We start from the raw sequence: 15558 nt of genomic DNA, 5'->3' as shown, positions 1-15558 counted from the left end.
ATCATGAGTGTTGGCTTTGAGTTCATTGTTGCAATGAATGACTGAACCCAGCAGAGAAGCCGAAAGTGCCATGGGAGGAGGTGCTGTCAGCTAGTCACTCAGTGACTCTGTGTACAACAAAAGGAAATTCTGTCGGGTCCTGCACCATCCTCACATGTTTGTGTTTGAGCCCAATGTTGTAGTCCCTGTGCCCATCCACATCATTGAGGGTTTTCCTCTTTGTCCATGCCTCTCAACTTTACCAAGCATGATGTCCTTCTCCAGGGACCGGGCTCTCCTGACAAAATACGTGAGATGAAGTCTCCCCATCTTTGCTTCTAAGGAGCGTGCTGGCTGCACTTCTTCCAAGACAGATTGGCTTGTTCTTTTGGCCGTCTGTGGTACTTTCAAGACCCTTCACCAGCACCGTCATTCAAATGTGTAGATTCCCCTTCCATTGTCCTATTTTCATTCACATGCAGATGAGGTGACTGAAAGTCCCCTGGCTTGGGTCAGGCGCACCATAGACCTCAGCGTGACCTCTTTGCTTTTCAACCAGGTCTTGTGCAGCCGTTGATGTTAGATTTGGCAAAAAGATGGGAGAGGAGGCATGCCTGACCTCCTCAGCGTAGGAATCAGACTCAGGTTGATGATTCTGAGTTTCCTTCCATCTCTTGAAGTTAAAGGAACTCAGAGGCCCCCATCATGTGCCAGTTTTATATTACGCATCCCTCCCTGAGCAGAGCACGCACCTGTCAGTCAGGTGCCTCAGCCGGGCCAGTCCAGACCAGCCCCTGGCACATCTACCAGGTCGCCTTCCTCCCACGCCCTGTTTTTTCTGCCCATGTAGCCTACACTCCCCTGCTCCCATCTCCACTCGTTTAGTATTTACTTGGTGCCTCCTGTTGTCATTAGGAGCCCTGGTGGCGTGGGGGTTACACATCGGCTATCAACTGAAAGGCCAGTAGTTTGAAACTATCAGTTGCCCCTCTGGAGAAAGATGGGGCTTTCTATTCCTATTAACAGTTTCAGTCCCAGAAACTCACAGGGGAAGTTCTACCCTGGTCCTAGAGGGTCACTATGAGTTGGCATTGACTTGATGGCAGTGAGTTTTTACTGTTATCATTGTGCTGCCAACCTTGCTGCCAGGTTGGCGGTTCGAAACTACCAGCCACTCCACAGGAGGAAGATGAGGTTTTCTACTCCCACAAAGAGTTATAGTCTCGGAAACCCACAGGGGTGGCTCTCCTCTGTTCCACAGGGTCGATGTGAGTCGGCATCGACTCAATGACTGTGAGCTGAGTTGTCAGGCTCAGTTCTAGTATCCGGGTCCAGAGAGGCCCCCTCGGGTGCCCAGTTTAGTATCAGAGACAAATACCTAACAGCAGTCCTGGTGACACGTGTCATGGGTACGCAGACACGTGACAGCACTGGGTGATGTGCGTCCCATGCACACAGCCGTCATGTCAGCGCCTGCAGGACACGTGCTGTGCTCACATAGATGGCACGACCGAGCAGGTGACCCAAGTCACTTGCACACAGACACTGCAAGAGTGCCAGCTGACACGTGCCGTGTGCACCAAGACAGGCAAACACACTGGGCGGCATGTGTGCCATGTACAAAGATATCACAACAGTGCTGAAGCCTCAGACCAGCGTCCCTGACCCGAGTGGAGTTGCTGAGCGGTGCTCATGGTTGGACCATTTGGCTACAAAACACTGATGGTTTGAGTCTACCCTGAGGCACCTCAGAAGAAAGGCCTGGCGATCTACTTGTGACAATCGAGTCATGGGGCGCGACAACCCCATGGGGTGCGATTTTGCTCTGGCACACATGGGTCACCACAAGCCAGAAGGGCTCAATGACAAGTCAGGGGGAGGAGCTAAGGAAGCGTTCCCCAAAGGGTGACATTCTCCATCAATCTAGGGCAGGGGTCCTCAAACTTTTTAAATGGGGCCAGTTCACTGTCCCCCAGACCATTGGAGGGCCGGACTATAGTTAAAAAAAAAACTATGAACAAATTATGATGCACACTGCACATATCTTATTTTGAAGTAAAAAAACAAAACAGGGTAAAAACACCTGGCGGGCCGGATAAATGTCCTCAGCAGGCCGCATGTGGTCCATGGGCCATAGTTTGAGGACCCCTGCTCCAGGGGATCGGTCTTCTCTGGCCCATTGGAGCAATGGGTGTATGTTTCTCAAGCCCGCTCTGAGACCCTTCCAGGACAAGGCCCGGGAGAATGATCTGGAATCCCCAGACGCTCTGACTACACCTCAGGGATACTCCAGCAGGGGCTAGGCTAAGCTGGCTGCCAGAGAAGGCTCTAGAGCAGTGGTTCTCAACCTATGGGGCGCGACCCCTTTGGGGGTTCGAACGACCCTTTCACAGGGGTTGCCTAATTCATAACAGTAGCAAAATGACAGTGATGGAGTAGCAACGAAAATAATTCTATGGTTCGGGGGTGGGGGTGGAGGGGGGCCACCACAACATGAGGAACTGTATGAAAGGGTCGGGGCACTGGGAAGGGTGAGAACCACTACTCTAGAAAGTGCTGGAGAACCTGAACCTGATTTCCAGACAGTTCCTCCCAGGGCTCTAGCTCGCTAGGTCCCAGGAGGGGTCTGGGAACCTGGACTGAAAAAAGTCCCTCGTGATACTGGGGAAATAATGCCAGGTTGGGGACCCGGCACCCTCTGTTTCTCTCTTCTAACGGGGTCAGGGTAGGGGAGACCCACACTGGCGCACCACCTGCTAGGGAGGGCACAGCCGCTCAGGTGAGAGCACTGCCTGCTGTGTGATTTCTGGGCTATGCCCCTGCTTCGCGATGGGTGTACCATCGCCCAGTGGGAGCACCGCATCCCAGGCAGAAGCACTCCCGCCAGGTGGGAGCGGTGGCTCCCTCTCACCCTGGACCAGCCAACCAGGAAGTCGGGAGGTGATCCGGGTGGGACTGAGGAGGGAAGTCAGGCGGGGTGGGTGGCCTCACGGTGTGTGAGTGACTCAACCCCAAGCCAGCCAATGGTGTCAGGTGGCTGCCTCACTCCCATCGCCATGGCAACCCCTCCCTGGAACAGAACGCAGGGAGGCCCGTCCTACGGGTTTGTGTGTGCTTGGAAGAGCTGACAGGGAGAGCCCTGGCTGGAGGGGAGGGCAGGGATGGAGGGGGTGGAGGGTGAACCCCTGGAGAAGGGGCGGCTGCAGAAGGAAGGAAGCCAGCAGGGTGGAGGAAACCTGCTGCAGGGAACAGGTTGGTTAAATAATGGGAGTAACAGGCGGCAGGTGGAAGGGACTGGTGGGGCGGGACAGGGGTGGTAATGAACAGGTGTGGGGATGACAGGGAGAGGTGGGTGCAGCAGAGGGCTCGAAGGAGTGGATGCCTATGAGGGGCTTGACTACGGCTGGAGCCAGGAGGCAAAATGGTTCCAATCAGCAGAGGGGACCCTCTAGAACTTCCCTCAGTTTGGGGGCCCCCATCGGGGAGGAGGTGTTAGGGAGGGACTCTGGGGCCCCCCACCTGAGTGCAGCAGCTTAAACAGAAAGGCAGCAAGCTCTCAAAGCGCAGGAACTCCCCCTGCCCCAGCCACTGCAGCCCCTCTCTACACGGGCCCATCTGGCTTCGGGGAAGTGGGAGGGCTGGGGTGGTTGTGGGTGTGCAAGGTCGGCCAAGAGGGACTGGAAGAGCAGGCTCACCTGCCAGAGCCTTGATCCGAGACCTCTCAAAGAGCCGGGCGGAGCTGGTGTCATTGTCCCAGTCGGAATCGGGCAAGTCCCAGCGGTTGTTGATGTCACTGTACTGGCCCTGGATCTCCAAGCTGTCGAAGTCGGTGGGTGACAACGTGCTGCTCATGGTGACAGGTGACCTCCTGATCCTGCAAGGGGAAGGTGACTGGTGAGGGCCGTTGGGGCTTCCACGCCATAGCCAGATCTCCCTACCCATCTCTGCCCACTGAGCTTGTGCCAGGGTGTAGTGCTGCTGGCTGCCAGCCCCCCACGCAGGAGGGCACGTCACCATGCTCACAGAGAGGCCGAGCGACTGGGATACAGCAGAGTCCCACACAGGGAGGAGTTCAGTGGAAAGGGGGCTCTCCACAGGCCCAAGGCAGTAGAGGTGACCAGGTCCTTCCCCAGCCCTCCTCCTACCGACCATTCTGAGCACCTGACCCACCCCCCACCCCACCCCAGGCACCGCCTATGCCCACGGGTGGTTAAATGAGAAGACCAGCTCCTACCGGGGTGCAAGACACCAGGAGGGTCTCAGGAAGGGACCCAGGAGTTCAGAGCAGGACATGGGATGGATGGCTCTCTCTCTCTCTCTCTCTCTTTCTCTCGTTTCCATTCAGTTTCCACAGGGAGCAAAACACCGCATCACACACGTGGCTATGGACTACATTAAGAGTAGGACTGCTCCGTGGACTTTTGCTTTTTATCCCCCCGCCTCCCGCCCCCAGCATCAGTTTGCCGGGTCTCTCTTCTGCAGCACTGCTGGTGAGTTCGAACTGCCAACCTTTAGGTGAGCAGTCAAGTGCAAACTGTTTGTATCCCCTTAAGAGTTTCCTAAAGGGGAATTCAAAGAGCTGTCGAGAGGATCCCAACTCATAGCAACCCCAGAAGACAGAGTCAAACTGTCCCACTAGGTGACCAAGGCTGTCCATCTTGAATGGCCTGGACGGCCACAATTTCCCCTTCAGGTTGGCTGACAGGTTCAGATCGCCGCCCTTTGGGTGAGCGGCCGAGCACATAACCACTGTGCCACCGAAGAGCCTGCCTACAGGAGTCAGCGACCCTGCAGGACAGGGTAGAACGGTCCCTGTGAGTTTCTGAAATGTAACAGGGGACTCTTTACAGGAGTAGAGAGGAGCCTCGTCTTTTTCCCTGGGAGTGACTGGTGGGTTTGAACCACTGGCCCTTTGGTTTTCAGTCTGAGGCTCACTCGACAGCACCACGGGAGCTCCTAGCTCCAGGGACTCCTGCTCAGTGAGTGTTAGCTGAGTTACCCTTCCTGCTGCCTCTTGGGCTCCGTGCGTGGCACGTTGCTATGATGCTGGAAGTTATGCCACCAATATTCCAAATATTAGCAGGGTCACCCATGGTGAACAGGTTTCAGCCGAGCTTCCAGCCCAACACACACCAGAAAGGAAGGGGCTGGCAAGCTACTCCCCCCAAATGAACTGCCACCAGTCTTGGGGCTCACGACCGATTACATGGTCAAATGCAAACGCTGGGAGACTGGGCTCTTAGAAATCTCAGGAGTGACCTCCAAAAACTGGGACTAGAAATTCCATACGAGCAGCCCTCCCTTTGGTGGGGACGTACCCCCAAGAAGTCAGAGCCACAGCACCAATGGGTATATGCACCACCGTGTCCATTGCAGCGCTGTCCAGAGAAGCAAGAAGATAAGAGACCACCTGAGGCCCCATCTGTGGAAGAATGGGTAAATGCACTTACGGCACTTTCACACAACGGAACAGGGGCCTCACTAAAGACCAGCGAACTCTGCGTGAGGCCCCTCATGGGACCTGGATGAATGTGATGTTGAGTGGAAACAGCCTGTCACAAGAGGACAAGTGTTGTATGAGACCACGGTTACAAAGGTGGGGGATTAAGAATAGGATGGGGTTTTCATAGCGAAAAAAAAAAAAACAGACGGATGGTTGGGTAACAGGATGGCAAGAGAGGGAAGGTGATTAACAGGTTAGAGAGGGGACAGGCATTAACCCGAGCCAAGAGGAAGGTGTAGTCTGTGAGAGGGAGAAGAGAAATCAAAATGGGGTGGAGGGGGCAGATCAAGTTGTTGGGGGAGGTTTGATAAGTCATGGTTGAAAACAAAGCTGGTGATCTTTAAAGGTACCCCCCCACACACACACACCTAACATCATCACAAGAGGTTTAAAAAATTTAAAGCTTATGTGTGTGGATGGATGGATTGAGATAAGGGTTGTATGAGCCCCCAATAAAATGATTTTTAAAAAATTGATTCAGCCACACAAAAAACCTTGTGTGTGGTCATCGATAGTGCTCCTGTTTGGAACACAGAAGAGCGGAGAAAATGAAAGGCACGAGGAAGTGATTCATCCAAAGAGCTAATGGCCCACAGGAATCCCAGCCTTGCGAGGCCCAAAGGACTAGATGGTGCCTGGCGCGGCCACGGCAGCCTGCTCTGGAAGGGATCCCAACAGGAAGTCCCAGAGAGCGTGGGAGGAAATGTGGAACGAATCATTAACAAACAGACCTGGCTTGGTGGAGACTTGGGGAGCCTGATGGAGACTTGGGAGCCCCTGATGGAGATTTGGGAGCCCCTGATGGAGACTTGAGGAGCCTGATGGAGACTTGGGAGCCCCGAGACCATGGCTCTTAGACTTCCTTCAAGCCTGAAGCTAAACTCACCGCCCCCCCCCCCCCAATGGCTCTACTTCCCGCTGAATAACAGGCCTATCCTGGGAACAATTGCGACAGGGAGGTTCCCAGTTCTTAGAACAATCAAGCCGAATGAGATCCACAGAGCTGCATCTGTCCGGGGCTAACTAGGAGCCCTGGTGGCGTAGTGGTGATGAGGTAAATAGTTCAAACCACCAGCTGCTCCTCAGGAGAAAACCAGGGCTTTCTATTCCCGTCAAGCGTTACCGTCATGTAAACTCACAAGGGCAGTTCTACCCTGTCCTTAAGGGTCCCGATGAGTCGGAATTCACTTGATGACAGTGATTTTTTTTTTAAACTCACACAGACTGGGAGGGATAGGTGAACATGGGGAGGAAGCGGGCAGAGGGTGGCTACAGTGAGGGGATCGCAGCCACTGTCAGGAGACAAACACAGATGCCCTGTTGAACGGAAGGCCACTTGGCTCTGTCAACTTCCACCAAAATCACAACTCAAAGAGGAAAAAAAGAAAGAGCACCGAGAGATGAGCCTCCTAAGTTAGAAAGCACGCAGCAGGCTCCCGCATCCTACAACCGAACCAACCTCCCTGCCATGGGGTGGGTGCCGGCTCTTGGCAACTCTGAGACAGGGTTGAGTTGCCCCTGCGAGCTGCTGAGACTGAAATTGTTGACAGTCACAGAAAGCCCAGCCTTTCTCCTTTGGAGCGGCTGGTGGTTTCGAACTGCTGACCTTTCACGATGTAACCACCAGGGCTCCACTTCAAGCACACCCATCGCCAAGACTGGGAGGCAGGACGGGATGATGGCTTGGTGTTCTTCACAGTGAGCTGGAGCTAACGCTCACAAAAGCCCGCTGTGAATGGGTGTTCCCCCGGCAAAGACTGCATCACCTCTTCACAACCCCCGAGGGAGCCACTGCTCCCCCCCCCCCCCCATAATTGCTGAAGGTCACAGAGGGCTGGATTGGAAGCACTGCATTCAAAGCCAGGTTCTTTCAGGCTAGGAGGGACAAGTCTTAACCTCAGTCTCCAGGACAGCATGCTTCTCCAACTTCCAGGAGCCCTTGGGGCTCAGAGGACAGGAACGGGCTCCTCTTGGGAGGTGGGCCGAGGCCAGGGGAAACGAGGACCGGGCAGCACCAGTTCCATGGACGCCTCTGTTATGCAAACAAACACTGTCTGCTCAAAACCAACACAGGAGCTTCGGATGAGCTGCTGGGGATTACAAAACAAAACAAAAAACCTCTCCTGTCCAAAGTCCTCGTGTGATTCAGCTTTCAGCAGGCAACCGCCTGGACGGAGGAACTGGGTCTGCAACATTCAGCAGAAGCCCCAGTTCTGCTCCGTTCCTCGCTTCCCCAGCACCTCTCAAAGAAAGGCAAGGCCGGTTGGATGCTACACCCTTGGCAGTCCCTGGCTCTGGAAAGAAAAATGCAGGGTGGACCTTTTATGTGGTTTGGGGAAGGAAGGAGTGATGGGGGATAAGAGGCGTGGAGGGAGGGAGGTGCTTTCCCATGAGCACACAAAGGCAGAACTTGGCTTCTATCATGAACTGGTGGCTCCAGAAAGTTGAACCTGACCACATGAGGGACAAGGCTGTCAAAGAGAGAGAAAGAGAGAGAGAGAGAGAGAGACCCAGGAGTAGCATTAACTTGGTGCAAGGGCGCTAAGGTTGAAGGTATGAAGTGCCTGGCTTTGGGCTTGACTACCAACTGAACGATGGGCCCTTCCCACCTATCCCCACCCCCACTCCCATCCCATGGTGCTACTGAAGAAAGGCCTGGTGATCTGCCTCCATCAACGATTCCAAGCAAGACGGCTCTCAGGAACACTTCTACCCTGTCACACGTAAGGTCTCCAGGAGCTGGAGGTGACACTGTGGCCTTTGGTTTGGTTTGGTTATTACGAAAGGGCTTAGGTCGTCTTTCCCCATTCAAAACTCCTCACTCCTCGTGAGCACCCTGCCCCAGTGGAGTCTCTGAATTTGCTCTGTAAATATTTATATAAAAATAAGTTCAGAGTGGAGTCATCCTGAGCAAAGAGTGCTGTGGGTAAGGCATGACATGACCTGAACCAGGGCCACCAACACGTCCTACTCTTACCAGTGACATCCCTGGCTGGGGGCCATTGAGGGGAGGGCAGTGCTCGGAGGTGTGAACCACACCAGGTGACATTGTCAGAGGTGGTAGGGACACAAAAATGACTGCCCAGGACATCTTGATGCCAACAGTGGACAAGAAGGTTGACAGGGATTCACTGCCAGGCAGTCAATGCCAACTCATAGTGACCTCCTGGTGGCATAGTGGTTACACGTCTGGCTGCTAACCACTAGGTCAGCAGTTCTAAATCACCAGCTGTTCCGAAAGACAAGGCTTTCTACTCCCATACAGAGTGACTGTCTTGGAAACCCACAGGGGCAGTTCCACCCTGTGAACTGATGGGTGTAGACTTGGGTAGAAAGGAGGATGGGGGAGGTGGAGACGTGGGGGTGGATGGTGTAGAATACAGGGGTGGGGGCCGGTGAGTGGGTTGAACTGTTGAATGCAGAGTGGAGGGTCTAAAATAAAATGCAAACCCTCAGCTAATGCATTTAGAAAACAACTTCGTGCAGTATTTCAGCAGAAATGCATTATTTTCTAATTGAAAAAAAAAACCCAACAACAACCAGTTATCAATGCAAAAACTCCTCCCCACCCCCCACCCCTCCCCACAAGCCCAGCTGACCCGGGTCAATATAGCTACGTGGCTGAAACGCTGCTCGCTTACTTCATCAGCGTTCTCATGTGCTCCCGGCAGAGCGGTCATTACCCAGAATGACCTCCCCGTCACGCGCTTCCTCGGCACCGGCACACACACACCGCCCCGGGTGGTTGTTTTTGTCACCGCCAGTGCTTCTACAGTTGCTGATTTTGTCAGCGTTCCTGGTGTTTTAGCTGCAGGGTGGTGGTCATTAGTCTTTGTACACCTCTCTCACTTTTGAGAACGAAGTAGTAAATATAGGAAAAGACAGAAGGGAGACAAGACAGGGTTTCAGCTCAGTGACTAAACCGTCGTGATGAGCCAAGGGCTCAGTAGAAAGTCAATGTCTAGAAAAGAAGGAAGGCAACTTATGGACAAACATGCCTGATTCAGCTGATGTATGGCTTGTGATTAGAGTTGTACGAGCCCCCAGTACAATGATTAAAAAAAAACGTCGTGATGAATCATGCCGTCACTCAAGGTCGAGAGAGCTTACAAAAGTTTTGCTGTTCAAAAACAAACAAAGGCACTCAAACTTAAAAACAAATTCAAAGCAACTCAAGCCCAATTCACAGTGAGCTGATGCACAGGGTGGGGCTGACCCTGTAAGTTCCCGAGGCTGCAGCGATGGGAGTAGGGAGCCTCGTCCTTTCTCCCTCAGAGTGGCTGGTGGTTCTGAGCTGCTGACCTTACGTGTGGGTTCGCAGCACTACGTACAACCCATTACGACACCAGGGCTCCCTTTAGTAGCCATGTAATTAGGAAATGCTCCAGTTAAGCAATTTACAACTGCATTTATCACCTGTTACTCTAGGATGCAGATTGATAAGGAACATTACTGAGGGCTCTTCTGTACAGTCTGGTACAGGAGCAGCCCCAGGGCGTGTGTGTGTGTGTGTGCGTGTGTGTGTGTGCAGAACTATGAGTTACTGCACTCAACAATACCAATCCACTGACAGCTGCTGGACAGGGAACCAGCCCAAGCCCTGGGCCAATTCTAACTCCCTTTTTTTCTTGGTCCTTCTGTTTAGTAGGGATTCCACCCCAGCAGCCACGCCCACACTGACTCCTGCATCGGATATTTCTGGCATTTATAGTTTCCCCGAACAAAACCAACAAACGCACTCACTGCCAGCGAGTCAAAGCTGGCTCCCGGGAGCCTGGTGTCCCAGACTGGAACTGCTCTGTAGGGTTTTCTTGGAGTCAGCGTTTATGGGTGCAGACGGCCAGGCCTTTCATCTGTGGCTCTGCTGGGTAGGTTCATACCACCAACTTGATGTTAATTGTGGTTGTTAGTTGTCGACAAGTTGGCTCTGAATCATGGAGCCCTCGTGGTGTAGTGGTTACAAGTTGGGCTGCTAACCATAAGATAAGAAGTTCAAAACCACCAGCTGATCCTCAGGAGACAGATGAGGCTTTCTACTCCCATTAAAACAAACAAACAAAAAACCTTGCTTGCTGAAAGCGGGGAGGACTTGAAGCACTTGCTGATGGATTTCAAGGATTGCAGCCTTCGGTATGAATTACAGTTCAATATAAAGAAGACCAAAACCGTTACAGCTAGGCCAATAGTTCACATCATGATAAATGAGAAAAGGTTGAAGGTGCCAAGGATTTTGTCTTGCTTGGATCCGCATTCAATGCTCATGGAAGCGACAGTCAAGAGATCAGAAGATGAGCTGCATTAGGTAACTCTGCTGCTCAAGACCTCTTTAGAGTATTGAAAAGCCAAGATGTGACTTTGAGGACGCAGGTGGGCCTGGCTCACGCCGTGGTATTTTTAGTTACCTCATAGTCACGGGAGAGCTGGACATCGAGTAAGGGAGACCGCAGAAGGACTGATGCATTTGGATTGTGGGGCTAGCAAAGGATGTTGAAAACACCATGCGCTACCAAAAGGACCGACCCGTCTTGGGAGAGGTCGGGCCAACGTGTCCCTTAGAGGCAAGGATGGTGAGATTTCCTTTATCTTACATACTTTGGACATGCTGTCAGGACTAACCAGTCCCTGGAGAAGGACATCATGCTTTCTAAAGTGGAAGGGCAGCAAAAAAGAAAAAAGGTCCTCAAAGAGATGGATGGACACAGTGGCGGCCACAATGGGCTCAGGCACAGAAACACTGGTGAGGATGGCGCAGGACCAGGCAGTAGGGTCGCTCTGGTTGGGACGGAATCGATGGTCTAACAAGACACCTAACACCAACAGTGTTACAGTCTTGGGAACCCATATGGGCGGTTCTACCTTGCCCTATATGGTCGCTGTGAGTCGGAATCAACTTGGTAGAGCCTAAGACCTTCGGTGGCCCTGACCCTTCTCCCTTTTATCAAGAGCCCCGGTGGCACAGTGGGTAAGGGTTTGGCTGCTAACCAACAGGTAGGGGGCTTTCCTCAGGGGAAAATCTGTGGCTGTGAAGACCACAGTCAAGAAGACAGTGTGGAGCAATTTTTCCCTGCCGGTCACACGTGGGGTCCCCAGGAGGCTGTTTCTATGGCCATCCCCTGTTGTCTTCAACCTGAACATCCCTCAGCTTTCTGTCACCCGCCTGGCCCTGGAGGGCACCTGAGGTTTGCAAACCCTGCCTTAACTAGTGAATCCTGTGAACGCGGGAACCCGTGTTAGGTGGAAACCCATCAGAGGAGAAAAACTACATCTCAGTAGACGTTCTCTTACATGCATTGGATGTATTGTCAGGGAGACCTGTCCCTGGAGAAGAACACCATGCTTGGCAAAGTAGAGGGACAGCGAAAAAGAAGAAGGTCCCCCAGGAGAAGCCACACGGGGCCGGAGTACGGGACGATTGTGAGACGGTGGGGCCCTGTGGCGTTTCCTTCTGCTGTGCGTAGGGTCACTATGGGTCAGAACCTAACTAAGGACAACAGAAAACCCACGGTGAGGGACAAGACTGCCACTGTCCAAGGTGGCAAACGTTCAAGACCTAGAAGGTCAAGGCAGTCTCACAAAGTCCCGGTTCTCCTCACTTACACATTGTTTTCCACAAAGAGCAGAAATCCAAGTTACCAGGTTTTGCGAGGCCGCCTCTGTGAACTGCCCAGAACCCAAGCATATTCTGCTTTTGCTTGTCTGTGGTGAGTTACTTGGTTCTCCCAAGTTGGCCTGGTGGAGCCCCACGCATGGAGACCAGGCCTTCTTCCCGAAGAGGCCGGTTCTTTGTTCACAGAATTCTTCAACTTGGGGGAAGAAAGTATGCAACTGGAGTCTCTCCCCTCTTCCAACTAGGAATTTGTGCCCCTGGACCCAAGCAGGTTCATGCTTTGTGTCCTGTTCCCAGGGTGACAGATACAAACAAATAAGGAACCGGGATGGCACGGATACCCTCAGAACATGGGTCTCCATAGACCCCATGCCACTTTATGTTGCAACTCCAAACCCAACCCAAACCTAACCCAACCCACTACCATCCAGTTGATTCTGACTCATAGCAACCCCCTGTAAGGTTTCTGAGATTGTGTACATCTTTGTGAGAGCCTCCTCGTTCATTGACGGAGAAGCTAGTGGGTTTGAACCACCAACCTGGCTGTTAGTTTAACAGTTAATTTCTCAACCACATCCCCAGGGGTTACTTCTCACTCACTGCCATCAAGTTGATTCTGACTCACAGTGACTCTGTAGGGGAGTTAATCCCCATCAGCTCCCCTGTGAACGAGCCCCTGTGGCCACTCACACAGTGGCTCTCAGGTCCTCTCTTTCCAAGCCGGAGTCCTTTTCCTCTTCCCTTGTCCCCACTGGGCTTCGTGTAACGATTTCTTTTAATTGTGGCAAAAATATATATATATACACAACAAAACATCCTTCCATTCAGCAACTTCTACCTGGAGAATTCAGTGCCGTTGACTGTACTTTTCGTGTGGTACAGCAATTCTTGATAGCCTGTTCCAGGTGATTCCATGATGGTTTCCACACGCTGACTTCAGCCCCTGGCCTTCTACTCCCGCAAGGTGTTACCGTCTCAGACACCCACAGGGGCACTTCTGCCCTGTCCTAGAGGGTCCCTACCATTCAGAATAGTCTCAATGACAGTGATTTTGGCTTTTGGGAGGTTGTGTTCTCTGTCCATGTTCCCAGATGTCACCCTGACCCCACAGTGTTCTATTTGAGTTCTTCGACCCAGATCCTGCTCTGCCACTAACCTTCGCCTACTCATTGTATATCCTTGCTTTCATTTCCCTCGCCTGTTTTAACCCCATCAGATCCCTGAGCCCGTCTCTCGCTACACTGGAGAGCTCTCAGCCTAATCCTTCCCCGTGGGTTCCTGACCTCTACCAGCCTGCTTCCAGTAGGATGGCCACCTGGGAAACCCCATGGGACAGTTGCACTCTGTCCTTGGAGGTCGCTATGAGTAGGAATCTAGTTTCAGTGCATGGAGTGGTGCAGCCATTTATCCAGATTACAGTGCCACCAGCACCTTGATTGTAGCTACCCAGCTGGAGACCCCCCCCCCCAGGGCTAGAAGAATGCCTTCGCCCACCAGTGGGGGTCCTGGAGTCCTGCTCAGCCCAGAGCCATCCGTGCCTCCCCTTTCCCTCAGTCCCCTTCCCTGCCTTGTACCTGGCCAAGTAAAGCTGGCAATCCGCTTGAACCCTGGGTTCAAGCCTGCCTACTCCCCCCATTCCCTCCCTCCCTGCATCATGCCTGCCTACCCGATTCATGTGCTGCCTCCCTGGGAGAACGCTGATCAGTGCCTCCTCTGCTCTCACAGCCCTCAGACACGCGCTGTGACAGCACCTATCACATCCTATTACAGTTGCTTGTTTACATGCCTCTGTTAACCCGTGGAGAACCAGGCCTGGGCTTTGCTCCGTGGGGGGTTTGCTGCGCCAACTACAATCACACTCACTCACTCACTCACTCGCTCACTGACTCCCTCATTTACCCCCTTACCTACTCAATGCCATTGAGTCGATCCTGACTCACATGACCCTATAGGACAGGGCAGAACCCCCCCCCCGTTGGGTTTATGGGGTGATCATGCTGTACAGGACTGGTGGTTTTGAGTTGCAAACCTTGGCGTGAGCAGCCCAACTGTTAACTCACTTGCCACCAAGGCCCTAGGACAATAGGTGTCCAGTAAGCAGGCGCTGAATGAATAGGCCCCAGGGTTTTCTGTTTAGTTTTGTTTTTATCCTCTCCCCCATCCAATCAAGGAAACTCCAAAGATGTTGAGTCGGTTCCGACTCATGGGAAGCCCGTGTGTGCGGAGTTGAACTGCGCCCTAGCCTTTGACCCTGGCCCGTTGCCAGGTCTTTCTTCTGGGGCCCCACCATTTCCTGCCTGTAGTCAGGTACACTTCATGTGTTTGCAAGGAAAGAATGACCATGGAAGCAGAGAAGACCCTCAGCTCCTCGGCCACAGAACTATAGTTCAGGGCCAGAGGTCCTCAAACTCCCAAGACAGCCATCTTTACGGAAAGAGGTGGCCACATCGTTCTCCCCGAGAGGGGCTGGTGGGTTTGAACTGGCCACCCAGCAGCTGAGCTCTTAACCACCAAATGACCAGGAGAGCTGCTGAAACGCAGCTTGCAAGACCCTGCCTGCCCCGGAGGTTCTGATGCAGCAGAATGGAAGCCCGGCCTGAGAACTCGCATTTCTAACCCATTCCCAGTTGATGTTTCTGGGAGGAATTTAGGAACCGGGTTTCAGAGGAGGAGTGAATTTTGTTTTCCTTTGCTTGATTCTTTATTTCACCCCTCCTGTTCAGGAATTCCCTCCTTGCCTGCCTTCCCCTCCCAAGACACTCTGGGCAGCAGGATGACAATATGCAGCTGGAATTGGCTAGAGTCTGAGAGGACGTGAGACTCTGGGGTGTCACTGAGGGTCAGCTCCAGGGGACTGTTCAGGCCTGACCCCAAAAGCCCACAAAGAAACAGGGACCTCAAATGACGAGAAAGGAAAATGAAGGTGGGGGGTGCTGGATCTGAAGAGAGGCCTGGGGCATACGGCCCGACCGACACTGGATGGGTATGTCACAGATGTGCGGAGGGAAGGCTGGTCTGGCTAGAGAGCTAGCGGAGGCCGAGTTGAATAGATGACAGCCGGATGAATAATACATGAGAAGAAATGGGGACTTTGGCTCTTCTTTGACAGGAAGTATAAATGGGAAGACCAGCAGAGAGAGCAATGGAAACAGAAATTAGAAATCAACTCTGGGCCACTGGGAAGACCACAGAAAGATGTTCAGAAGGACCATCAGAGATGGGAAGGCAGGCAGAGACCCAAACCCAGCCCATGCTGCTCCAACAGTGATGCTGACAAAGCAATGAAGCTCCACTCCTGGAAATTTAGGAATTGGATTCAAGAGGGAGTTTTGGGCTGATTTTTTTTTTGAGGTGGGGGTGGTGTGATTGAGTAAATTTTCCTTCCAAAATCTTTCACTTAAAGACAGACTTTTGAGGCTAATTTTTTGACTCCCGGGCTGGCTGCACATCTCCTCCAAGCCAGGGTGGT

At 52.8% G+C, this 15558-nt stretch overlaps 2 protein-coding genes across 4 annotated transcripts in view; one reads left to right on the top strand and one right to left on the bottom strand.

Annotated features, from left to right (window-relative positions):
• The window catches only part of SPTBN2 (spectrin beta, non-erythrocytic 2), a 51466-nt gene that overhangs the window by 33980 nt on the left and 1928 nt on the right, over positions 1–15558 (bottom strand). For 2 of the 3 annotated variants that reach the window (XM_075545312.1, XM_075545313.1), the window contains exon 2: positions 3675–3853. In XM_075545312.1, coding sequence (XP_075401427.1) covers positions 3675–3831 — 157 coding nt within the window. In that variant the 5' untranslated portion in view covers positions 3832–3853. Of the gene's footprint in view, positions 1–3674; positions 3854–15558 lie in introns of those variants that run through there. The other variant, XM_075545311.1, reaches the window with a different exon arrangement.
• TOP6BL (TOP6B like initiator of meiotic double strand breaks) overlaps positions 11226–15558 on the top strand; it is a 94887-nt gene continuing 90554 nt past the window's right edge. The window contains exon 1 of the mRNA XM_075547532.1: positions 11226–11243. Within this exon, the coding sequence (XP_075403647.1) occupies positions 11226–11243 (18 nt within the window). The remainder of the gene's footprint in view (positions 11244–15558) is intronic.

This window comes from Tenrec ecaudatus, chromosome 4 (assembly GCF_050624435.1).
Source record: "Tenrec ecaudatus isolate mTenEca1 chromosome 4, mTenEca1.hap1, whole genome shotgun sequence".
NCBI classification, from domain to species: domain Eukaryota; kingdom Metazoa; phylum Chordata; class Mammalia; order Afrosoricida; family Tenrecidae; genus Tenrec; species Tenrec ecaudatus.
The sequence above is the reverse complement of the archived record's forward strand: the minus strand, read 5'-3'. Positions and strand labels throughout refer to the sequence as shown.